The following is a 23968-nucleotide window of genomic DNA, read 5'->3' as shown; positions in this document are numbered from 1 at the left end:
GAGAGGGCAAGGAACTTTCCTAAGGTCACACAGCCAGTCCTGGCAAAGCTGGGAAGAGAGCCTGGGTCTCCAGTGGCCACAGCCAGCGGGTGTTGTATTTAGCTCTCTCCTGTATTTCTCCTCCAGGTCACAGCTACGAATGATGGGGCAGCTACAGATGGGGTTTGCCCCCAGCCTGAATCCACTGGTCCAGACTCCCAGACTATTAAAGAAGAGGATATAGTGGAGGATGGCTGGACCATTGTCCGGAGAAAGAAATGAGTGGGGCTGGAAATGGTTTGGGCCCTTGCTTGCTAGTTGTTTTGAGACTTGTCTGTAGGGGTTTGGGGGAGGGTTGTGGACTCCTGGGCTGGTTGCCCCATCTCCACCCTCTTCCTGTTCCCCTGTCCAGTTTCCTCCAGGGGAAGAAGAGCGCTAGGGTCCTTGCTCTCTAGGTAGTGTGGCCTGGTTCACCACATCCCCTTGGGCCTTAAGTTACTATCTGCACGATGAGGCCTGGTTTCCCAGCACATTGCCTCTCAGGTGCGGTCAGTGTGAAGAGGGAGGGATGAGCGGGTGAGGGCGTGACTGGAGGAGAAGCTAAACACTGGTTGACAGTGGCCAGGTGGATCTGTGAAGGGAGAGGACCAGCAGGAGAACCAATAGCCCTGCTGGGTCAGGAATGGTGAGATGAACTTTCAAACCAGAAGCAAGATGAGTCGAAGATGTGAACGAAGATAGCTGTGGTACCTCTCCTTCTCCCCCCGCCCATACACGCACAGAGCAGCTCTGTACCCCTGGCCAGAAATTGGAACCTCCCAGGAACACTCCCTTTCTGCAGCTTAGCCTCCAGTCCTGGGTTCCTTCAGGAAGTCTAAGACTTTGGCTAGGTGGTGAGCTTGGGGGACCTGGGCTTTGTTTTCTGGCTCCTCCAACCTCTTTCTGTACACTTATCCAAATCCTGGGATGAGGCGTAAAACCTCAATGAATAGTACCTTATTGTTTAATCTGTGACTTGACCCGTGGAGAGCCTTGGAATCAGCCTTTTAGGAGCCGGGCTTCAGAGCTCCGTAGGGGAGCAGTTTCTGGGCCCATCCTAGCAGCCTGTTACTTTGAACAAACAAACAGATGGACAAATGGAACACAGCAGCACTCTGAAAGTTTCCATAAGCCCGAAATAAACTGTATTTTTCTTTAAAAAAACAAAACAAAACAAAGAGTATCCATTGTCCTCCCCACCCATTCCCCTGTCCTGCCCTGTGGCCCTGCCATGGGTCTGGACGATAAAATACTGGGTAGCCTTGGGGCCGGGTGGAAGCTGTAAGCCATGGGAGAGGCAGGAGGGGTCTGCCCCCCGCCCCATGTAACACGTGTAAAGACACCGGCTGAGGGGGCAGGGCTGGGCCAGGGCCGTAGGGTCAGTGGCAGAGCTGGCACTTGAATCCAGATCTCCTGCCTCCAGTGCTTTGGGGGGAATTGGGTGGAGACAGGATCTGTAGGGTGTTGAGGGGATGGGGGACAAAATGGCCTGATTCATGGGGGGGTCTAGCAACAGCTCCCACCCTTCCTGGGGACAGGGATTTTAAAAAAATTAACATCACCGTAGGAATTTTTTTTAAAGCCCATGTTTTGTGAAAAGATGAATTAAAAAAACCCAAGACCCAGCACTGGGGATTGAAAGTGCCCATGATGGGAGTTCAAGTATTGACTGAGCTGGGAGGGAGGGGGCTGGGGCCCCCCAACTGGACATGGGCAGCTAGGGTGTGGGGCAGGGGGCCCCAGTTCCTCCCAAACCCTCTAGGTCTTGTCTCGGGTCTGGGGGGCTTCGGAGGGTTCAGCAGTGGCTCCTGAAGCTGCCACCGGTGCCTCCTCCATCTCCCTGTCCTCAGACAGTGTGGGCCCTGGGCAGAACGTGTCCCCACGGCCTGCCCGACCGAGCACTGCCATCCAGCGCCGCTGCAGCTCCTCCGTCTCGGGGCTGAAGTACCAGCTCAGGTGGCTCTGGGTGATCTTGAAGACGTGCCTTCTGTCAGGCCGCTCCCCTGCCTCAGGAGGTCCCACCTCAAAGCCAATGAGGGGCAAGCTGCGCTGGGCTTTCACATCCTAGGGAACAGGACAGAGCTGGGGTCACCTTGAGTTTGGGCTTCTCACTAGTTTTGCATCTACTGAACCCTTCTTTTCCTTCCCCTGCTCAGGAACCTTCCGAGGCTCCACTGATAGCAATAGAAAAATGTCAACTGAGGCAACTAGCATGCAGGCTAGTTCAAATACCTGTTTCCTCCCACAACCAAAACCAGTTGGGCTAGTCTCTTTAGCACATACCAAGTGTTTGCAGGCCTTTGTCTCGGCTCTTGCCTCCACTTACATGTTCTTCCCCGCTCCAATTGGACCTAGCAGTGCCTAACCTCCACTCTGGCTTCCTCCAGGAAACTAGCTCCGCCAGCTCACCCCGCTTTTCCCTACACATGTTGGCCCACAGTCACTCCTCGTCTTTACTTGGTCTTTGTCTCACAAGGGTAGGGGTTCTGATTTCCTCTTACCCTTACCCAATCCCCCAAGGCCAAGGAGAGGTCAAGGACTGAAGGGGAGGAGGAACAGCCTGGTTTTGCCAGGTGGCGGGAAGGACCCGAAGGAATAGGATGCACACCTGAGGGGCTCCGTAGATGTACAGCACCAAGGGTTCGTTCTCAGGCACCACGAACCATGCCTTATGCCAGCCTTTGCCACCTTTCTCCATGTAGTGTAGGAAGCTGCAGATGACGCTGTTCTCCGCAGCCACTGAGGCCTGTTTCTGTGGCCAGAGACATGGGGGACATCAGTGTCAAAAGAAGGCCTGGCTTGGCTCCTCTTGGCTTTGACACCCCCTCAGCATAGGGATTGATGAAGCTGACGCTCAGATGGCAGGAGGGATTTGTCCAGTGCCCCTCGCCCTCCCTCCCCCCCCAGTGAGTTAGACTGGAGACCAAAAGCCAGGCTTGTCTGCTGAACTGCCATGGCTGCTGCCTCGGAAGAGTTGGTGGGAGGGGTGTCTCAGCAGGGGCACCTGGCTGCCGCGCAGGCATTCTTCCATCAGTCACGCATTCCTCAAGTCACTTAGGCCTTTACACCTCCCCTGTTCGTCCTCTTCCATCATACACCCGTGCCTTACATTTAGCAAGAGGCAACCTAGCATCGTGGTGAAGAGGACTGGGAAGCTGGGTGGGTAAGGCAGTCTGGCTCAGAATCCCAACTCGAGATGAAAATGTACTGACTTGGAGAACATACAGGTCCGTTGTAAGGATTAAATGAGTTAATGTATGCAAAATGCTCTGAATAGTGCCTGGCACAGAGTAAGCATTCTTTTTTAAAAAAAGATTTATTTGAGAGAGAGCAAGTGCACGTGCACGCGAGTGGGAGTTAGGGGGCAGAGGGAGAGGGAGAGAAGCCTCAAGCAAACTCCCCGCCGAGTGAGGAACTCACCACAGGGCTTAATCTCGGGACCCTGAGATCGTGACCTGAGCTGAAATCAAGAGCCGACCGCTTAACTGACTGAGCCACCCAGGTTCCCCCAGAGCAAGCATTCTTTAAGTGTTAAATAAAATAAATACCTCAATTTGGTTAAAAAACAAAACCAAAAATGTGTGTACATGCTATAGCACAGCTATTAATAGTAGTGATCTAGTGGGTAGAAGTAATATGGTGTTTTTATTATTTCTGTTTATATTGTCTAATTTTCTTCAGTGCACATATCCTACTTTGTCATAAGAAAAGATAATTTGTTAATTGAGAAAACATCCTAGCTCTGCCATTCGCTGGCTGTGTAATTTGGGCAAATAACTCCCTGGGCCTCAGTTTCCTCATTTGTAACCCAGGGATAGTAATAGCATGGATAGTTTAGTTACTGTGAGGATTAAACGTCTAAAGCACTTAAATAAAAATCGGTCTTTCATTGACTCTTGCACTCATTTTACTCACTCCGAGCCTGGGTCACTTGCTCAGTGGATGCACATGGCACCCTAGCATTTCAGAGATGCCCAGGCGTCAGTCACACCGGCTGGGTGGCTGGGGCCCCTGTGGTCAGCGTGGGAGCGTTAGTCAGGGACCTGGCTCTTACCTCCAGGATAGACCTCCGGCGCTGGGGTGTATGCTGGCTGCAGGCCGGGCTGCTCCCGGGCACCCCATGCAAGGCCACGTAGCAGTCCGTGCACACACGGTTGGAGCGGTTGTTGTCATAGATGAGGCGGGCCCGGAACTCGGAGCACTTCCCACAAACCACCTGGGGTGGCAAGTGGGCAAAAACAGCCTGGTTCCTGCAGGTCTTTCCCTTCAGTGGACCAACTCCCACAGTGGCCTCGTGGCCTCCCGCGCTTGGAGGGTAACCCGCTGAGAAGTGGGCCTCTGGGCTGCCAGCCTGTCCCCTCCCTAGCTCTGCCCCTGCCTGCCAAAACTCACATGCCCGCAGGCCTTGCAGTGGTGCCTGCGTTTGGTGATGGAATTGAAGGGCTCCTGGCAGCGCATGCACATGGTGACTTCCTTTTCTCGGATGGGTGTAGGTGCCCGCTTCCCAAGATCCACGTTCTGGAGAGAGGGCCAGGTCCCAGGTCAGAGATAGCTACTCCCCAGCCCAGTGCAGCCAGCCCCTGCCCTCTGCCCCAAGGCTTGGATCATCATTGGGAGGCAGCACATACGTTCAGAAGACCTGCCTTTGAGTCCTTGCTCTGTCCCTACCTCACTGTCATTTTTACTTTCTGGGCCTCAGTTTCCCCCATGATTTCTCTGCGGCCATACCAAAAGAAGACTGTGCTTCCGAGGTCATGCACTGCCTCTCTGGTCTTTACTCTCTGGGAAGGGGCAAGGATCATTTCAAAGTAAAGTGGGGACTTGGAAACCTGGAAGGGGTCCCAGGGCAGGGGGAGAGGGTGGGGACTCTTACTGGAGAGTTAGGGGGTGTGTCTTCATCTTCCCTGTTTGTTGAGTTCAACAGTTTGAATGTCTCCAGCGTCTGTTCATGCTTCAGGAGAGTGGAGTTGATGGCCTATAAAGGAGGTTGTAAGAAATAAGAGGTCAGATCACCTCACAACGCACCCACTTCCACCCTCACCTCACCTTCCTGTGACTTTTAGCCTGGAGTCGGAAAAGTTGGCTTTTAGGCCAAACTCTGCCCCTTGCTAGGTATACGATCTTGAGCAAGCCCAATCCCAAATCCAGTTCTCAGTTCTTAAATTTGTGAAATGGTGGAGGGGATCAGTGGTTGAAAAAACTCAGGTCTTCCTGGCCACTCTCTGGGCTTAAGGTTTTACAGGATTTAACTCACTGGGGTTACACCCTCAGCGGAGCCAGCTTTCTAAGGGGAGAATTTGTGAGTTTCTGTTTAACTCCTGGACCTCGGCTTGCTTCTTTGTAAAACGGGGATGGTAAAGTTTGTTGGAAAGCAGGTATCCAGGCCCATTCTGGTCTGATACGAGTTTTAGGGGAGAGTCCACCAACCCCAAGGAGACCTGTTAATACTCCTCCAGCCCCCTACCACAAAGCCTTCTTGGATGTTACCTGGACCCAGTCTTTCTTCTCCTCCTCAGTCCTTGGGGAAGGGGGGGGTGGAAAGAAAAATGTTGGGTTAGGCAGGCCAACCAAAAGCAACGGGAGTGGTAACGAGTAGGTATTTTGGAGTCAGACAGACCAGGGTTTTGACCCTCTGGTCCTTAACTTACTGTGTGACCTTAGGCAAGTCATGTAGCCTGTCTGAGTTTATTTACTCAATAGTTACTAATACTTTCCAGACCCTGTGCTAGGAACCTGGGGCTTAGAGAGGACCCTACCCTCAAGGAGCTCATGGTCTAGGAGGGGAGATAGACAGGGACAATACAGGGGGATCAGCACTGTGACAGAGGGAAAACAGGGCTGAGAAGCCCCGAAGAAGAGACTTGCCCCAGCCTGGAATTTGGGTGGGGCTGTTAAGGAAGGTTTCTTCAAGGAGGTGCTGGGCCTCAGGTAGAGGGCTATGGGTGAGGTGTGTGTAAAAGTATGGAACATACAAGAAACCATAAATAGTTCCCTGTTGTCGAAATGGCAAATTTGAGAAAGGGGGGCAGTTTGTTTTCCTTTAGTCCATTTTCTTCTCCATTTTACATGGAGAGAATTATCAGTCTGGGTTGTTCTGAGCAGTAACTGAAGTGATATGTAAAGTGCCCAGCACAATCCTTGGTCCACTAGGTGCTCAATCAATGCGAGTTACGTCTTCCTTTTGCCTTCCTTTCCCACCTCTCCTTGTCTGCCCCGTAGTCTCCAAGGCCTCTATGCTGGGATAACTCCATAAACCTCTCACTAGGAATAGGACCCAGTTTCTTGGCTGACTCCTGCCTGGCCTCTTCTAATCCCCTTCCACATCTACCCACCAGACATCAAAAGTATTTTTCTAATATGAAAATCTGACTGCATCCTTAGAACCACTTCATGAAAAATTAAGGATAGGAGTTAATATTTAGGTTTGCAATGCTATTTATTATGAAAAATTGGAAGCAGCCTAAGTGTCCAACAACAAGGGATCAGATAAAGAAAAAGAAATGATGGTACATCATTACTGTCAGACAACAAAAATGGTATAGAAAGCTGCTTATAATATGTTAAGTGAAATATAGTATGTTAAGTGGTATAGAAAGCTCTTTATGTTAAGTGAAAACATATAAAATACACATAGCATTCCATTTTTGTTGAAAAACATGTGACATGAGTGTTTATATTTGTCAAAACTTACTGATGGTACACACTTAAGACCTGTGCATTTCACTGTGTGAAAATTTGGCCTCAAGAAAAGGAGAGGACATTAAATACTGATCTCTAGTTAATAATATGCACACCAAAGTCTTTAGGGATGAGGTGTAGTGATGTCTGTAACTTCATTTGAAATACATGTTAAAAAACCAGATGGATTGGTGGATGGATAAAAGGATAGATTTGTGATAAAGTAAATATAGCACAATGTTAACACTTGTAGAATCTGTATGGTGGGATTACAGTTGTTCGCTGTATAATTCTTTAAACTTTTCTGTATTTTGAAATATTTTCATAATAAAATATAGAAAGAAAACGTGTGTGTGTATACACATACACACATATATGCAAATAGAGGAAAGGCCTGGGGTGAAGTATCATGTCTTTAATTTACTTTAAAATGGTTCAGCCAAAGATATATGGCAAAATGTCAATAGTTGTTGACTCCTAAGTCAGTGGTTCTAAACCCTGGTGCACACACTAAAACCACCAAGGGAGCTTTGAAAACTCCTCATGTTCAGGCTATGCCCGAGACAAATTCAATCAGTCTTTGGGGGTGGGTTTCAGACATCGGTATTTTTTAAAAGATTTTATTTTTAAGTAATCTCTACACCCAACATGGGGCTCGAACCTCTAACCCCGAGATCAAGAGTTGCATGCTTTAACTGACTGAGCCAGCCAGGCGCCCCTCAGACATAACTATTTTTTAAAAGCTCCCCAGCTGATTCCTGTGTTGCCAAGGTTGAGCACCAGTTGTCCAAATGGTAGGTATATGGGTGTTTGTTCTATTTCTACTTTTCTGGATATTTGAAATTTTTCGTTAAAAAAATTTTTTAAAGGGCCGTACAAGCAATTTCAAGGTAAGCCCTCCATGCCTTTCCTCTGCCACTAGGAGGAAACCCTACACTGCTTAGTGCTCCTTTCTGGCTCCATTGTCTCAGCAGCCCCCTCCCTCCCATCCTCCTAGCAGAAGACCTGAGTCATGTGACTTGTCACTCAGGTTCTACTGAGCCCTCTCCTGGATGTGCCCAACGTTGGCTTTGTTCTTGCTTCCTGGCTGCAGGCCTTGGGGATGCTCTCTCGGTCTCCCAGAGCTTCAAAGGTAACACTCATCTCTCTTTTCTGCCTCCATGCAGTCCCAGCAATGAGGGTTCTGATTCTCATTTTTCACTTCCTTGCAGCCTGTCAGAAACAGATCATCTACCCATATGCATCCATGCCCTGGCCCTGACCCTGACCTTGATTCCCTATCAATCACTTGGGCCCTCAGAAGGCAGCATGAGCTTGATTTCCAGCTCTGCTGCTTTCTAGCTATAGGATCTTGGGCAAGGTACATAACTCTTCTGTGCCTCAGTTTGCTCATATGTGAAATGGGATTGATGGTAACAGTAGCTACTTCGAGGGTTGTTTTAAGGATTCAACTAGTCAGTTTAAACTTAAATTGTTTAAGTTAAAATTAACTTAAAACAGTGCCTAACATAAGAGCAAGTCTTCACTAAATGTGAGCTACTATTATCATCCAAGTAGAGGATGGATATGAAAGCCCCTTTGTAAAATGGCTAGACATTATTTTAAAATGTTATTATTTTAAAAAGTTTTATTATAAAACATTTCAAGCATACAAAAAAGCAGACAGGATAGCACAAATTCATTAAATGTATGCCTATTATATAGATGCAAATTTAAAAAATATTTTGCTGTATTTACTTCGTATATATGCATATATTCACATATAGTTATATAGGTATGTATATATGTGTGCGTATATGTATATATGTGTGTATTTTTTTGGTTGATAAGTCATTTAAAAATAAATTACAGATATCATGATACTAAATCTTCAGCATGCTTCACGAAAAAACAAGGCCATTCTCCTGTATAACCATTATACCATTATCACACCTGAAAAAGTTAGCAGTAATTACCCAACAGCTATTGTTCAGTTCATATTTAGATTTTCCCTATTGTCTTGCAAATGTATTTTTAGGGTTTTGCTCTAATTAGGCTCCTATCATGGACCAAGCATTGCATTAGGTTGTTATTTCTCTTAAATCTCTGAATCTTCAATAAACCGTGTTGTTATTCTTCCTGTTTGGATTAATATCTCATTCTTCCCTCTCTTCTAACAAAACCCGCCAGAAGAGCAAGCCTGCATCTTTGGGAAAAGGTGCCCATCTTTTCTCTGGAAGGATCTCTTTCTTGGGGAGGTAGCCTGGCACTAGGCCTAGAATGCCTCATATCTGAAGGAAAAGAGGGGGCTGGAGGGAAGGTATAGGTAAGGGCAAGTACCTAGCCTGGAGCTCCAGGGAGCGCTGCTTTCCTGACACCAGGAAGGTCCGAGGCAGATTGAGGTTGGAGCTTTCCTTTAGCTGAATGGAGGGAGAAAGAGGCTTTGTGAGGACTACTAAGCTCCACAGGGCCCTCACCCTCTGCACACATGCACACAGAGACTTGGGGTCAAAGTCAGAACAATTTTATTCCTCCCAGCACCAAGGCCCCACTCCAGGTCCCCATCTCCCACCTCCTGGTGCTCACCTCCATGCCATCTACATCAATGCGTGCCCGCACGCTAAACTTCTGGCCAAGGAGCCGCAGCCTGGGCACACAGTAAAGGAGGCGGTCGTTGAACTAGGAAGGAAAAGTTTGGGGATGTATGTGTGGAAGACCCAGGAGAGGTGTGGCCCAGCTCCCTACCCTTATGGGACTCCTGAAGCTTTACTGCTGGGGAATCAAGGCAATAGATGGAGAACGCACAGCCCAGATTGGGCACAAGGGTCACAAGGAAAGAGCCTAGGCATGAGAGTCACCCCCTAGTTGGCTGACCTTGGGCAAGTCACTTCTAAGTCTTAGTTACATCACCTCTGAAGTAGAGAAAAAAAATTCCTAGTGTAGGTAGTGAAAATACAATGAATCAATAGAGGAAAGAATGGCCAGCAGGAGGTACAGTCTTGAGTGAGTACCAAGTCAATGTGTGCAACCCCACGCCTGGCACTTACTAGTATGAGGTATCGGTCTTGAGTGGTCCCATTCTTTGCTGACAGCTTAAGGATATGGCCTTCTTTTATGAGCTCTTTGGTGGGGCTGACAATGTCTTCCTCACCCCCTAGCAGCTCGTATACCTTCAGCAGCTTGTGCATTCGCTCCTGGCAGGAGACAGTAAGCAGAGGGCAGGGCTGAGGTGCTGGCCTCCCCTGATGTGTCCACACGTCACAAGTCCCCCAGGACAAAGACACCACAGGTGGGTGGCCGAGGAAGGGCAGGGGCTGGAAGGGCCACTCACCATTTTGCGGATGGCAGCGTTAGAGTGCTCTGCTGCTGTGGCTATCAGCTCCAGAGACTCTGTGGGCAGAGTGGGAGGTCAAGTGGGGGACCAGCAGAGGAGAGGCTCTTAGGGCTTCTTTGCTCCCTGAGTACCTGCTCCTGGCCTGACTACACCCGCCCCGTCCCGGAAAGCACCAGCCTCAAAGATGTCCATAGCAACATCACTTAAAATCAGAAACTATCTCAATTAATCCCACAACAGCAGAATCACAGTACATGGAATAACTGGCAGTGAATAAAATGCAAGCTTAACACGATTATTATTACCATTAAAAATAGCAACAATAATAATTACATCGGTAACTAGAAAGAAACATACCCATGTTTAACAAGTTGTCTCTGAATGGTGGGACTATGGATGCTTTTTATTGTGTTCTTTAGATTTTTCTGTGTTTTCCATATTTTTGATGAAGAGCATGTATTACTTTTATAATCAGAAAAAAAGCCATATAAGGAAACAAAGAGGGGCGCCTGGGTGGCTCAGTCGGTTAAGCATCTGCCTTTGGCTCAGGTCATGATCCCAGGGTCCTGGGATGGAGCCCCGCATCGGGCTCCCTGCTCAGCGGGGAGTCTGCTTCTCCCTCTGTCTCCCCCACCACCCCCGCTCATGCTCTTTCTCTCCCTCTCCCCCCTCTCTCTCCCTCTCTGTCTCGTGTGCATTCTCTCTCTCTCAAATAAATAAATAAAATCTTAAGAAAAAGAAACAAAGAGATGAGCCTATTCTTTGTCTCAATAATACTGATTATAGGAATCTATACTAAGAAAATATATGTTCTAATCAACAAAACCAATAACTCCCTAGCCAGACTCATTGAAAAAAGGGGGGAAAGGACTCAAATAAATAAAGTCACAAATGAGAGAGGAGAAATAAGAACCAACACCACGGAAATACAAACAACTGTAAGAGAATATTGTGAAAAACTATATGCCAGCAAATTGGACAGCCTAGAAGAAATGGATAAGTTCCTAGAAACATATAGCCTAATAAAACTGAAGCAGGAAGAAATAGAAAATATGAACAGACTGATTATTACCAAGGAAATTGAGTCAGTAATCAAAAAACTCCCAATAAACAAAAGTGCAGGACCCAGATGGCTTCATAGGCGATTTCTACCAAACATTTAAAGAAGACTTAATATCTATTCTTCTCGGGACACCTGGCTGGTTCAGTCAGTTAAGAGTCTGCCTTCAGCTCAGGTCACGATCCCAGGATTCTGGGATCGAGCCCCGCATCGGGCTCCCTGCTCAGGCAGGAGTCTCCTTCTCCCTCTGCCTCTGCTGTGCCCCCCCTGCTTGTACTCTCTCGCTCTCACTCTCTTTGACAAATAAATAAATAAAATCTTTAAAAAAAAAAAAAGAAAAGAAAAATTATGTTTCTAGAAAAAAATACCTATTCTTCTCAAACTATTCCAAAAAAATTGAAGGGGAAGGAAAACTTCCAAAGTCATTCTATGAGGCCAGCATTACCTTGATTCCAAGACCAGATAAAGACACTACAAGAAAAGAGAACTATAGGCCAATATCCCTGGTGAACATACATGAAAAATCCTCAACAAAATACTAGCAAACTGTATTCAAAAATACATTAAAAGAATCATCCACCACAATCAAGTGGGATTTATTCCTGGGCTGCAAGGGTGGATCAATATTCGCAAATCAATCAACGTGATACATCACATCAACAGGAGACAGGACAAAATTCATATGATCATCTCAATAGACGCAGAAAAAACATTTGACAAAGTACAACATCCATTCTTGATAAAAACCCACAACAAAGTAGGTTTAGAAGGAACATACCTCAACATCATAAAGGCCATCTATGGAAAACCCACAAGGAACATCATACTCAATGAGGGAAAACTGAGAGATTTTCCACTAAGATCAGGAATAAGACAAGGATGTCCACTCTCCTCACTTCTATTCAACATACCACTGGAAGTCCTAGCCACAGTAATCAGACAACAAAAAGAAATAAAAGGCACCCAAATTGGTAAGGAAGAAGTAAAATTTTCACTATTTGCAGATGACATGATACTATATAGAGAAAACCCTAAAGACTCCACCAAAAAACTACTAGAACTGATAAATGAATTCAGTAAAGTCACAGGATACAAAATCAATGTACAGAAATCCGTTGCATTTCTACATACTAATAATGAAGAAGCAGAAAGAGAAATTAAGAGAACAATCCCATTTAGATTGCACAGTACCTAGGAATAACCTTAACCAAAGAGGTGAAAGACCTGTACTCTGAAAACTTTAAAACACTGATGAAAGAAACTGAATATGACACAAAGAAAAAAAAAAAAGAAAGAAATGGAAAGACATTCTATGCTCATGAGTTGGAAGATAAGATATTGTTAAAATGTTTGTACTACCCAAAGCAATCTACACATTTAATGCAATCCCTATCAAAACAACAACAGCGGGGCGCCTAGGTGGCTCAGTCGTTAAGCGTCTGCCTCCGGCTCAGGTCATGATCCCAGGGTCCTGGGATCCAGCCCCGCATCCGGCTCCCTGCTCCGCGGGAAGCCTGCTTCTCCCTCTCCCACTCCCCCTGCTTGTGTTCCCTCTCTCTCTGTTCTCTCTCTGTCAAATAAAGAAATAAAAAACAAACAAACAAACAAAACAACAACAGCATTTTCCACAGAACTAGAACAAATAATCCTAAAATTTGTATGGAACCACAAAAGACCCTGAATAGCCAAAGCAAATTGAAAAAGAAAAACAAAACAGAGGTATCACAGTTCCAGACTAGAGGGAAGAGGGGTGGGGAATGAGTTAAGTAGGTGATGGGGATTAAGGAGTGCACTTGTCTTGATGAGAACCGGGTGATGTGTAAAATTGTCACTGTATTGTACACCTGAAACTAATATAACACTGTATGTTAACTATACTGGAATCAAAATAAAAACTTAGGGGTGCCTGGGGGGCTCGGTTGGTTAAGTGTCTGCCTTCGGCTCGGGTCATGATCCCAGGGTCCTGGGATCGAGCCCCGCGTCGGGCTCTCCGCTCAGCGGAGGGCCTGTTCCTCCCTCTCCCTCTGCCTGTGGCTCTCCCTGCTTGTGCTCTCTCTCTGTCAAATAAAGAAAGAAAATCTTTAAAAAAATAAAAATAAAATAAAAACTTAATAAATAAAAAAGAGAAAATACACGTTCTATGTACAAACACACTTTCATTGCAGTGGTGTTTACAACAGTGTCAACCGGAAACAAAAATGTCCAACTGTAGGGGCGCCTGGGTGGCTCAGTCGGTTAAGCGACTGACTCTTGATTTTGGCTCAGGTCATGATCTCGGGGTCATAAGATCAAGCCCTGTGTCAGGCTCCATGCTCAGCTGGAAGTCTGCTTGGGATTCTCTCTCTCCCTCTCCCCCCACTGCACACGCACTCTCTTTCTCTCTCTCAAAAAAAAAAAAAAAAAAGGTCCCCCTGTAGAGGGTCAGTTAAATAAATTCATGTGCATTCATATAACGGAATACTGAACATCCTTTACAAGTGATGCTTATGTAGAGTTTTTCATAATTTGTGAAATGCTCAGGATATTTTAAGAAAAGGATACCAACTTGTGTACACTGAGTGATCTCAATTTCGCAAATATATATGTATAAAAACACTGGGAAGAAAATATGTCAAAATGTTCATTGTGCTTATTCTCTGGGGGCTTGTATCACAGGTGATCTTTTTCCCTACCTCTTTAGTCTTTTCTGTAATTTCCATATTTCAGGTATAGTGACCAGGTATCATCAGGGGAAAAAAAAATCTTGAAATAAGTCCCTACATATCCGCACGCTAGAAAATCCTGCCCACACTTGAGGCCCTGCTACAGATGTACTGCATCCCACTCTTGTCTGTATGATGCCAAGTTTTCCCACTGGAAAATCTGCCTGTGATGGAGGAGTACAGGTGCTTCTCAAGAGGGTCCATATGCCTGGCAAACCAAGTCTTGCTTTTCTAGGAGGCTCTGCCTCCATGACCAAGTCTTGGTACTCAAGATCTGTAGCCCCTGTCTCAGCTCAGGCCTTTCAGGAGTCTCTAATCTTCAACCCCTCTTCCACCCTAGCTGCCAGAGGGATCTTTCTCACATATAGCTTGCTGTCACTCTTCTGCTTAAATCTGTCAATAGCTCCCCTGTATCTGCAGGGGAAAAGACCCAGCCCTTTAGCCTGTCATCGAAAGCCCTTGGAGATCTGGCTTCTGCTGACCTCTCCAACTTTCTCCACTTGTACCTCCCTAAACATGTCCTGTCTTGCTTCATCTGGCTAACTGCCACTCAGTCTTCTGGATTCAGCTTACCTCCTCTAGTAAACCTGCCCTGAGTTCCCAGGCTGGGCAGAGACCCTGTCTCGGTTCCCACATTCCTCTGCGCTCCCCTCTGTCCCACCAGTCACACTGTGTATTCATCATGTATTGACAAATCTGCATCCCTCAGTAGACTGGGAACTCCCTAGGATGGGGCCAGAGTCCCCCCACCCTCTCCAGGGCTCCCCATCAGATGCTTTGCATAAATTAGCTCCTTTCAATCCTCACAACAGCTCTGTAAGACAGGTGTGATTTGTGCCCTGTTTGTCCAAAATGAGGGAACAGACTCAGGGAGAAGAGGTGGTGGCCTTAGGTTGTCTACCTGGAAAGTGGCCGAGTTGCCATCAGAGCTGGAACTGCTTGGCCATCTGCCTTTTCTCCTAGCTGTTCTGTATCTCCCCCACCCCAGGGCAGGGGGCATGTTGGGTGGTAGAGGTAGGAGGTAACCAGGGAAGGGACAGGAAGAAGACTGGTAAGCTGTGGGCATACACACTCAGGCCAGGGCAGGTCACTGGGCTCAGACTAGAGGCTTTCCTATCAGGAACTCTGTCTGGAGATGCTTTGTGTGGAGTACAAACTGGTATTTCCAGGGGTCCAGTGTGTGTAGGCTCTGTCTAGGATGTCAGGCTAGGATTTCATTTGGGGGTGTGGACTAGGGAGTGCAGTTTGGGGAACTGAGTGTAGGGGCTTGGTCTGAAAGCTCTGGTGGGGCTTTGGCAGCCTGGGTTGGTAGTTCAGTCTTGGGCTCAGGGTATGCAGTTCAGACAGTAGTTCCCTCTAGCCTGGTTTGAGGAGCCCAGTCTACAGTCCAGGTTCCAGAGTTCAGTCTAGGAAGTAGAGAGTGGGGGGAGTGGGCGCCTGGGTGGCTCAGTCGGTTAAGCGTCTGTCTTCAGCTCAGGTCATGATCCCAGGGTCCTGGGACTGCATCCCGCATCAGGCTCCCTGCTCAGTGGGGAGTCTGTTTCTCCCTCTCCCTCTCCCCCTCTCCCCCGCTTGTGTGCTCTCTCTCTCTCTCATGCTCTCTCACTCTCTTGAATAAGTAAATAAAATATTTTTTAAAAAAAGAAAGTGGGGGGAGTGAGTCTAGGGAACCAGAGATGTGATTCAGTGGGGCTCAGACCCTGAGGCACTTTCTGGGGATTTTAGTCTGAGGGGTAAAACATTGGGAGGTCAGTGTAAGATCTTGGGCTGGGTAGCTTAGTGAGCATATCTCGGACTGGCTCTCATTCAGAGATTCTCATTCTGAGTGGCTCAGAAAACCGGACTGGAAAATTCTTTCTTGGGTGGTGGTGGTGGGGGGGTGTTCATCTTTGGGCTTAGCATGGGGAGCTCAGTTGGGCAAGCTCAAGCCCTGAGGCTGAATCTGGGGACTCAGATAGGGTTGAGATTGGTACAAAATAGGAACCCAAGTTAGGTAAACTCAATCTACTTTTATGGGCATTCAGTATGGAGGGCATCAGTCAGGGCATTCAGTAATAAAAACTGCTAACATTTATTGGACCTTTGCCACGCGCTAGGCACTGTGCTAATAGCTTTACCTGGATTATCTCATTTATCCTGAGAACAACTCTATGAGGGAGGTATCCTTATCATCCCCCTTCTACACACGAGAAAACTGAGCCCAAGCAGCTTGCCCAGGGACACATAGTTGGTAAAAGGGACTCTATCTGGTGCCCAGTTTAGGAATATTACACTGGCAACTCACTTTGGGGGTTCAGTACAGGGAGCTCATTTGGGGAATTTCAGTTTGGAAATGTCATGCTAGAGATCCAGTGTGGAAATAAAATTGAAAGAACTCAGTCCTGAAAGCTCACTGTGGATATGTGATTCTGTAGAATCCATGGGCTCTGAGTGGAGAAATAAGCCAGGAGGCTTCTTCTGGGGATCCCAGTTGGAGGGTTATAAAATGTGGAGACTCAGTGTGGCAGTGAGGTGTCCTTCTTGGGTCTCAAGATGGAGCCCAATCTGGAGACCTCATTCTGCAGGACTCAGCCTGGGAATCTCAATCTGTGAATCCAAGGCTGGGATGTAGAAAATTGCGGGGGGGGGGGGGCACTGTTTGTGGGAAGTCAGTCTGGGAGTCAGGACTGGGAAGATCAGACTTGGAGGATCAGACTTAATTTGGGAGAAAATCTAGGGCATTAGTCCCAGGGTGCAGTGAAGGGGATGGAAAACAGGGGTCTTCAGTCTGGGGGATTGGGGTTAGCAAGAACACAATCTGGAGTCTCTGTTTGGAGCTCAGATCGGGCAGCTTAATCTCAGGGTTCCCTCTGGGGTTCACACTGGGGTACTGTAGAAATCAGTCTGAGGCCTCAGTGGTCTCAGTCTGTGGCATGGATCGGTCCGTGACAAAAGAGTCAATCTTTGGGGCTAGGATAGATGTCTCAATCTGAGGGACAGTAAATGGGGGATGAATCTGGGGTGCTAAGTTTGGCAATACCTGTTTATAGAATGGCGGCCATGGAGATCAGACTGGGAAGTTCTTTGGGGGAATCTCCCTGTGGGACCTCAGGCTGAGGGCTCAGATTGGGAACCTGCTCTCTGAGCTCAGGGTGGGGAGAACATTCTGGAAGCCCAGATCTTAGTTTGGGGAAACCAAGTGTGGGAGGTCCTATAACTGGGACCTCATACTGGATTCAGCCTGAGGGCTCAGGTTGGAGATGTCAGCCCATGGAGCTATTCCCAGGGAATCAGTTTGGAAGGCTGTTTCTCAAGGTTTAGGTTAATGTAGCTCATCCTGGCACTTCAGTGGGGGCTCTCATTTGGGGAGAGGATTGAGGCCCTTAGTCTGCAGATGTCTGTTTGTAGAGTTTAGCTGTCAAACGTTCTAGGGTTCTCGCTCTTTCTAGAGGTCCAGGCTTGGTAGCAAAGTGTCCCATGTGGTAGGGTGGCGGGGCCTCAGTTTGGGGAGTAGACACAGCAGTGGACACAACTGTCTGCTCCTGATTCTTGTGGCTTCCAGCATCCCACATTTTCCTAACTTTCCTCCTCCCTGTAGGGCTGCTCCTTCTTAAGTCCTTTGCTGATTCAACCTCCCTCAGCTTTGTCGTTGGTCCCCATTTCTTCTCCATTTACATTCACTCTCTTGGTGATCGGGGCCAGCCTCACAGCTCTGAATACTGTCTATGAGCCGGTGACATCCAAATCTCTCTCCCTGGGATTCTAGACTCATCTAACTGCCTACCTGGCAGCTCACTTTGAACATGTCCAAAATCAACCTCCTAAGCTCATCTCAAGAACCATCACCACTAGCCAAAAATCTGCAAGTAATTCTTGACTCTTTCTCCCAAGTCTCACACCCACTCCATCCTGGTTCTTTCAGTGCTGCTTCCAAATATAATATATCCTGAATCTAACCATTTCTCTCTACTTCCACTGCTACTACCCTCGTCCAAGCCAACTTTTCTCACTTAGATTATTGCAAAGGCTTCTTACTGGTAGTAATCCCAATCCAAATCTTCCCTTGGCTACCCACTGCACTCAGAAAAAAATCCATCTCCTTATCCAGGCCTTTAAAGTCTTGCTCCTCTCTCCAACCCTACTTCTACCATTCTACCCTCACTTATCATGCTCAGGTCACACTGGCCCTCTTGTTGGTCTGGAGATATGCAAGCTGCCGCCTCCTCCCCCCTAGGAACTCTGCACCTGCTGTTGCCTCTGGGGAATATGTTCCTCTCCAGTCGGCACGTGGCTCCCTTCTTCATGTCATTCAGGTCTGACTCAAATATCTTCTATTCAGAGAGGCCACCCAACCTCAAGTAAGCCCCCCCAGTCCCTGTCACATCACCCTCTTATTCTCTGAATTACATGTAGCACCTATCCAATGTTCTCCTGTGTATTTATTACTTCTCTTTATTATCTGCTGTCTGTCTTGTTCACTTCCATATCCCCTGTGCCTACAACAATGCACAGAATAAGGTGCTCAGTAAATAGCTGCTCTATTAATGAAGGAACGAATGGAAATAACACTCTGGGGGGAGAAAGTTGGGGAGACTCTAGGGAAGCACTCTTTGAGGCGTGAACCTGGGGGCGGGGTGGGTCTCATACTGGAGGAATCAGAATGAAATACTTTCCTAGTGGTTCAGTGTGTGAAGACTCAGTCTGAGGAGACGGTATCTCAGCCTAGAGATCCAAATCTTGGAGGCAGAAAATTTGGGGTCCAGTCTGGGGTGCTCAGTTCTGAAAAGGTGATTCTGTAGGGCTCTGATCAGACTTGGGAGGTTCTTTATGAGGTTCATTTTAGGTAGCGGCTGGCGACACAGGGTGGAGCTCTAAATGTGGATGATGTAAAGTCAGGGTCTTGATGAGACACCTCTCCTTGTGGGGAGCTCAGCTGTGGAGATTCAGTAAAGAGGGCTTGGCCTGAGGGGTCAGTCTGGGCTCTTGGCCTGGTGGCTCAGTCCCTGGGGGTTCAGGCTCAGTTTCATTTTGGACTTGGGACAACTTCATTTGAGGATGAGTCTAGGGGTGAGCTTTGGGGTCTTGGCCTAGAAAACAGATGGCTCCCTCTAGGGGATCATTCTGGTATACTCTTCCAACTCTGGGGTTCCAGTTGGGGACTTCAGACTGGGAGACCCCTGACTGCTCTGTCTGGGTACTCAGGCAGAGACTCAACCTGGAGGTACATCCTGGGGTCTTACTCTAGAGCCTCAATGTGGGCCTTTCAGTTTGGAGATCCTCTTCTGGGATCTCATTATGTTGCAATGGAAGGCTGACCCTGTGAGTTAAGTCTTGGGGGCTGGGGTGGGGCAGGGCCCGGATGTGTGCACTCACTTTGGGCGTCCTTGCTGTCCGGGGAGCCGTGGGGCAGCTTTAACAGATAGTCCTTGAGAAGCAGCTCATAGCGGGGAATGCGCTGCACGGGTTCCAGCATGTGGTGCTGCAACGTCAGGTTGCCACAGGCTTCCTCCTTCTGTGACGGGCAGAAGCAGAGGGGCTCAGGTCCGGCCACAGACCCCTCACTGGGTCCCTGCAGACCTCTCCTCCCCAGTCTGTCCTATCCAGCTTCGCTGCTTACCTGCACCTCATGGATGATTACTTTAAACTGGGTGGAACGCTCTGTCCAGGTGTTGACCAGCTCCACGGCCCGGTCGAAGTTCTTCACATACTCTCCGTACATCTTGAGGAAGGGTGCCAGCTTCTGCAGGATGTCTCCGATGCGTGGGTAGCGGTCCCTGGGGTGGAAGCGGGGGCTGGCACGGTCCTGCTGAGCCTTGTCCCCCAGAACTCTCCCAGGGTTCTTCCTAGGTCTCTAGTCCCAGGGAAGCTACTCTCATCGCATTCCTGGAAATCTACTCGTCAGCCAGTTCTGCTCCTCTGGAATTGCTGCTTATGTTATAGGCCAGTTAGGCCAAGAGGATCAGCTTGACCTGAAACCATGGCCCGGGCTGCCACCGGCCCCGACTCTGCCCTTCTCAAGTACCAGGAATAACATGTCCTGAAATACCTGCCCAGACCTCACCGCGAGGGCCACTTCATATACTTCTTATTGATTCTGTGCCCAGCCGTATGCCGGGTGATTCCGAAGACACAAATGAGTCACACTGAGCTAAGCCCGACAGGGTCACTGTCTGATAGGGGAGACAAAGTGAACAAGCCTGGTCATACTCCTCAGGAGTCACAGTTCGCTGAGGGACACACGGCACTAGACCTGGTTTTAGCCCTCATTGGTCATGGTCTGCTGGGGGACACACAAGAACCGGGCCAGGCCTATCCCTCAGGGGTAACAGTCAATTGGGAAGATGCAGGAACTGGCTTCATGCCAGCCCTCAGTGGTGACAGTCTAGGGAGGGAGACACACTTTATCCTGTGGGTGTGGGGAGCATGGAGATGATTTTCAAGCAGGAAGTAACACAGTTTGATTGTTCAGAAAGACCATTATGGCAGGTGGTGTAGACTCCAAAGGATGGATGGGAAAAGGAGAGCCTGGCGGCTGGGAGATTGCCTGTGAACCCTGCCCTTCTACCTCAGGACTCAGCTCAGGAATCAGCTCCTCCTTGAATCCTTCTCTAACCCCAGACTAGGTTTGGTCCATTCGTCTGGATTCCTACAGCCTCCCGTTCTCAGCTCTATCATAGGTCTGATAAAAAAAACACAACAGCTCACATTGAGCACTTATTATACGCAGGATACTGTTCTAAGCTCTCGACATGTGTCAACTCATTTAAATCCTTCAAACAACCCTCCAAGGTAGGCTATTATTATTATCCTCATTACACAGAGGAGGAAACTGAACCACAGTAATTTAAGAAACTTGCTTAATATCAAAAAGCGAGCCAACGGCAGAGCTGAAATTTGAACCCAGCCAATTTGGCTCCTAACCTCATACTCTTAAGGGCTGTGCTATTCTGTTGTAATTTTCTGAATTCCCGGTCTGTGTTTCGTATTAGATTGGGAGGGCGTGGAGGGCGGAGCTTCGGTCTGATTCTCTTTGTGAAAGGCGCTAAGAGGAGAGGACGGACAGGAATGACCTCGAGCGCACACTTGTGCCCTGGGCTTGGCAGGCGCGTGGACAGGAGGGCAGGCAGCCTAGATCTGGGGTCCCTCACCATTCCTCCATGCGCTTCTCTAGCTCAGGCAGCAGGAACTGCTGGTGGAAGCAATAGATGGAGCAGATGTTAGAGAAGATGCCATGGACGACGTCAGCAGGGAAGGAACTGCGGTTCCGAGCTTCTTCCAGTAGCCGGGCACAGAACACCTGTGGGGCAGGGCAGGAATGTTAAGCCCAGCTGGGCCTGGGACTTGGCTGGGGAAGGGGCAGCTTGGAGGTGAGGGCAGTGTTTGTGGGCAGCTCTGTGGAGCTTTGGGATCAGCACTGGTCTTGAGACCGAGGAGAGAGGGAATGGAGTTAGGCTTCTATGTGGGGTTGGATTTCGGGTCATCGAGGTTAGGACTTGGAGGTAGGCATGGGAACAAGGAGAAGTCAGGAGCAGGGTCAAGGTCAGAATTAGATTCAGGGTCAGACCCATTCATTTAACACATATTTTTGAGTGCCTACTGTGCGCCAGGCACTGTTGTAATGGCTGGGATAACAGAGTGAACGAAGCAAGCAAAAATTCCTACCCATATGGATTCTAGTGGATTTGGGGGCAGGAATAGGGCCAGGATTAGAATGAGGATCAGGGTCTGGTTTACAGCTGGGGTCAATTCAGGATCTAGGTCAGAGTTGCAGTCAGGGCTGATGTACCCCCCCCCTCAAAGTTAGGAATGAGGGTTGGTACAAAGATCAAGCTTGGGGTCATAATCAGAATTGACTTCAGAGACAGGACGGGGGTCAAGGTCAGAAAGGGGTCTTACCAACTCTAGATTGGTAATGGTACGGCTGGGCTCAGGCCCTATTACTTCCCCCTTGGCACCCACCTACCAGGTCCTGGGGCCCTGGGACCCCCAAGGGGCCATTCACCTGATCCAGGAGATGGAGCCTGGAAACGTAGGCCTTCTCAGTTTGCAGGAGCTCATTGGCAATATGGAACACTTTCTGCTGCACAGTCAACTGGAAAGGAGAAGAGGCAACCACTCATCCATCACCCCATACCCTAACCTTCACCCAAGCCCACAGAATTCTCAGAACAGCTCAAATGCTACTCTAAGCCCAGTGCCACCCTGGGTGAACCCTACTTCCCCATCTCTGGACCCATAAGCCTCCCAGCTTCAATCTCTGACTCCCCAGTGTATCCTAAAGGCCACGCCTCGATTCCGATGATACGCACTCTCTCACTTGGCCACTCGTGCACCCAGGCATCTGCTCTCTCTATTCATTTAGCATAGTGCAGTGGTTAATTGTGTGGGCCAGGAAGTCAGACTTCCTGGGTTCAAATCCTAGCTCTGCCATTCATTAGCTTGCATAAGTTGTGTAACTGCTCTGTATTTAAGTCTCCTCATCTGTATAAACTGATAGTAATAGGACCTAAGTCCATTGGTAGTTGAGATAATTAAATGATTTAATGTAAGTAAAACATAGCAGACTACAGATTAAGTAGTCTATAAATGTTATTTATTCACCCACTCAGTTCACTGTCAGCAAAAGCTTGCCGAGTACCCGGGGTGTGAAGAAAACACCAAAGTACAAAAATGTATACGACTCATCGCCTGTTGGCCCAGTTTCCAAATCACTGGACACATATTTGCTGAGTCCCTGGCCTCAGCCCCCACATTTGAGCTGGGTTCTGGTGAAGAAGGTGTTCTGGAGGCAACCTAACTTAAGTGCGAGGAAGCCTTTGAAAGCAGCCTTAGGCTGCTGGGGCACAGAAAGGGTTTCCTGCTGCCAAGGGCCTTCATGGCCACAGCCTCAGGTCCTTCGGGCAGGAGGAGCTCTAGCTCTCGTGCCCCTCTGGCGGCCAGCTGCTGGGAAGTCTCTCTGGATGTGAGAGACTTTCCATTTTATAAATAAGGAAACCGAGGCTTGTGGTAGGGGAGTGGAGTCTTGCCCAGTGTCACATAGCTACCGAGTCTTGGGATTTTCCAGCTGGAGGAGGACTTTAAGGATCCCCAAGCAGGATGCACATCTTTAAGACAGAAAAACTGAGGTCCAGCTAGTGGTTCTCTGATGAGGGAAGAACAATTTTCCCAGCGGGCATTTGGGACCATGCATGGTCATTTTGGTAGTTACAGTGAAGGGGGGGGGCAGCGAGGTACGGGTTTGCTACCGATATTTAGTACCAGGGGACCAGGGAAGCCAAACATCCAAAGTGGAAACAATGCCCTGTTTTGAGAAATAACGAGCTGGGGAAGAACCAAGTGTAAGAGCCAGGCTCCTGGTTTTTCCACATGGTCCTGTCTCTTGGTGAACATGGGTCAGTACCTCCACAGATTCCTGTCTCTCCATCGGGGGCACTGGGATTTCTCTGTCCTTCTCCTCCTCCTCCTCGTCATCCTCCTCCTCCAGGTCGCTATCAACTTCCTGGGAGCCGGGCCGGTGGGGGTCAGCCAAGGCAACAGGGACACTGGCCAGGGCAGGGGGCCCGGGGCACAGGCTGTGGCTGGGGGGCCCGTCATCACTGACGAAGCAGGTCTCCTCGCTGTTGGACGGCGAGCTGATGCTGTCAATGCCGCTGTCCCGGTTGGGCACCTTCTCGCCATCCCGGGGCCCGGGAGCCAACAGGAACAGGCAGCGGGAGGCCTCGCCCTCGGGAAGCTGGGGCACTGGAGGCTGCGGGGGTGGCTGTGGCAACACGGCTGGCTCTGTGGGACCTGGGCTGGGGCCAGGGGCTGGCCTATCCGAGGCGACAATCACAGGCTCTCTGAGGTGGGTGGTGGACACACACGGAGGCAGGGTGTGAACTCACTGAGAGTCCCGTCTTAGAGCTGTCCTTCCTGTCCCAGGCCCACCCTCACCCCCACAGGGTCCCCCGGGGACCAGACTCACCTTTCAAATTTTTCAATCAGTGAGGATACTGCTGCAGAACTGGGGCTGGCCTCCACCCTGGGGGCCAGGCCCTTGGCCACTCGGGGGTCTGCAGGCAGCGGGCGTGATGGTGGAGGGGGAATGGGCTCAGGTGGGGGGGGCATCCGGGGCATCTGCAGGTAGCTGGGCTTTGGGGGGACTGGAGAAATGCACAGGGAAGAGAGGGGAGATCCCAGTGAGCTGAGTTTGGAGGTGGCTGTCATGGTCAGGCCACA

General features: G+C 48.9%; 2 protein-coding genes and 1 long non-coding RNA gene across 8 annotated transcripts in view; 2 read left to right on the top strand and 1 right to left on the bottom strand.

Moving 5' to 3' along the window:
* Positions 1 to 23968, top strand: part of TSR2 (TSR2 ribosome maturation factor) — a 38739-nt gene that overhangs the window by 3841 nt on the left and 10930 nt on the right. For 4 of the 5 annotated variants that reach the window (XM_036109053.2, XM_036109050.2, XM_036109056.2 and 1 more), the window contains one exon: positions 127 to 3911. The exons of the other annotated variant lie outside the window; for it this stretch is intronic. In XM_036109053.2, the coding sequence (XP_035964946.1) occupies positions 127 to 261 (135 nt within the window). In that variant the 3' untranslated portion in view covers positions 262 to 3911. Of the gene's footprint in view, positions 1 to 126; positions 3912 to 23968 lie in introns of those variants that run through there. 5 annotated transcript variants of the gene reach the window in all.
* Positions 1141 to 23968, bottom strand: part of FGD1 (FYVE, RhoGEF and PH domain containing 1) — a 41200-nt gene continuing 18372 nt past the window's right edge. The window contains exons 3-18 of one of the 2 annotated variants that reach the window (XM_078064399.1): positions 23715 to 23892; positions 23151 to 23589; positions 21753 to 21842; positions 20899 to 21047; positions 19368 to 19524; positions 19124 to 19262; positions 10007 to 10065; positions 9723 to 9869; positions 9262 to 9354; positions 9016 to 9095; positions 5506 to 5536; positions 4892 to 4993; positions 4411 to 4536; positions 4073 to 4234; positions 2627 to 2770; positions 1141 to 2082 (exon numbers count right to left, since the gene is read on the bottom strand). In XM_078064399.1, coding sequence (XP_077920525.1) covers positions 1777 to 2082; positions 2627 to 2770; positions 4073 to 4234; positions 4411 to 4536; positions 4892 to 4993; positions 5506 to 5536; positions 9016 to 9095; positions 9262 to 9354; positions 9723 to 9869; positions 10007 to 10065; positions 19124 to 19262; positions 19368 to 19524; positions 20899 to 21047; positions 21753 to 21842; positions 23151 to 23589; positions 23715 to 23892 — 2402 coding nt within the window. In that variant the 3' untranslated portion in view covers positions 1141 to 1776. The remainder of the gene's footprint in view (positions 2083 to 2626; positions 2771 to 4072; positions 4235 to 4410; positions 4537 to 4891; positions 4994 to 5505; positions 5537 to 9015; positions 9096 to 9261; positions 9355 to 9722; positions 9870 to 10006; positions 10066 to 19123; positions 19263 to 19367; positions 19525 to 20898; positions 21048 to 21752; positions 21843 to 23150; positions 23590 to 23714; positions 23893 to 23968) is intronic. The other variant, XM_078064400.1, reaches the window with a different exon arrangement.
* LOC118546349 (uncharacterized) lies at positions 4989 to 8813 on the top strand. The gene is made up of 2 exons (XR_004922547.2): positions 4989 to 7828; positions 7908 to 8813. It is a non-coding gene; the product is annotated as an uncharacterized LOC118546349 (long non-coding RNA).

Source organism: Halichoerus grypus, chromosome X (genome assembly GCF_964656455.1).
Source record: "Halichoerus grypus chromosome X, mHalGry1.hap1.1, whole genome shotgun sequence".
Taxonomy (NCBI): Eukaryota; Metazoa; Chordata; class Mammalia; order Carnivora; family Phocidae; genus Halichoerus; species Halichoerus grypus.
This window is presented reverse-complemented; position numbering and strand designations above follow the sequence as displayed.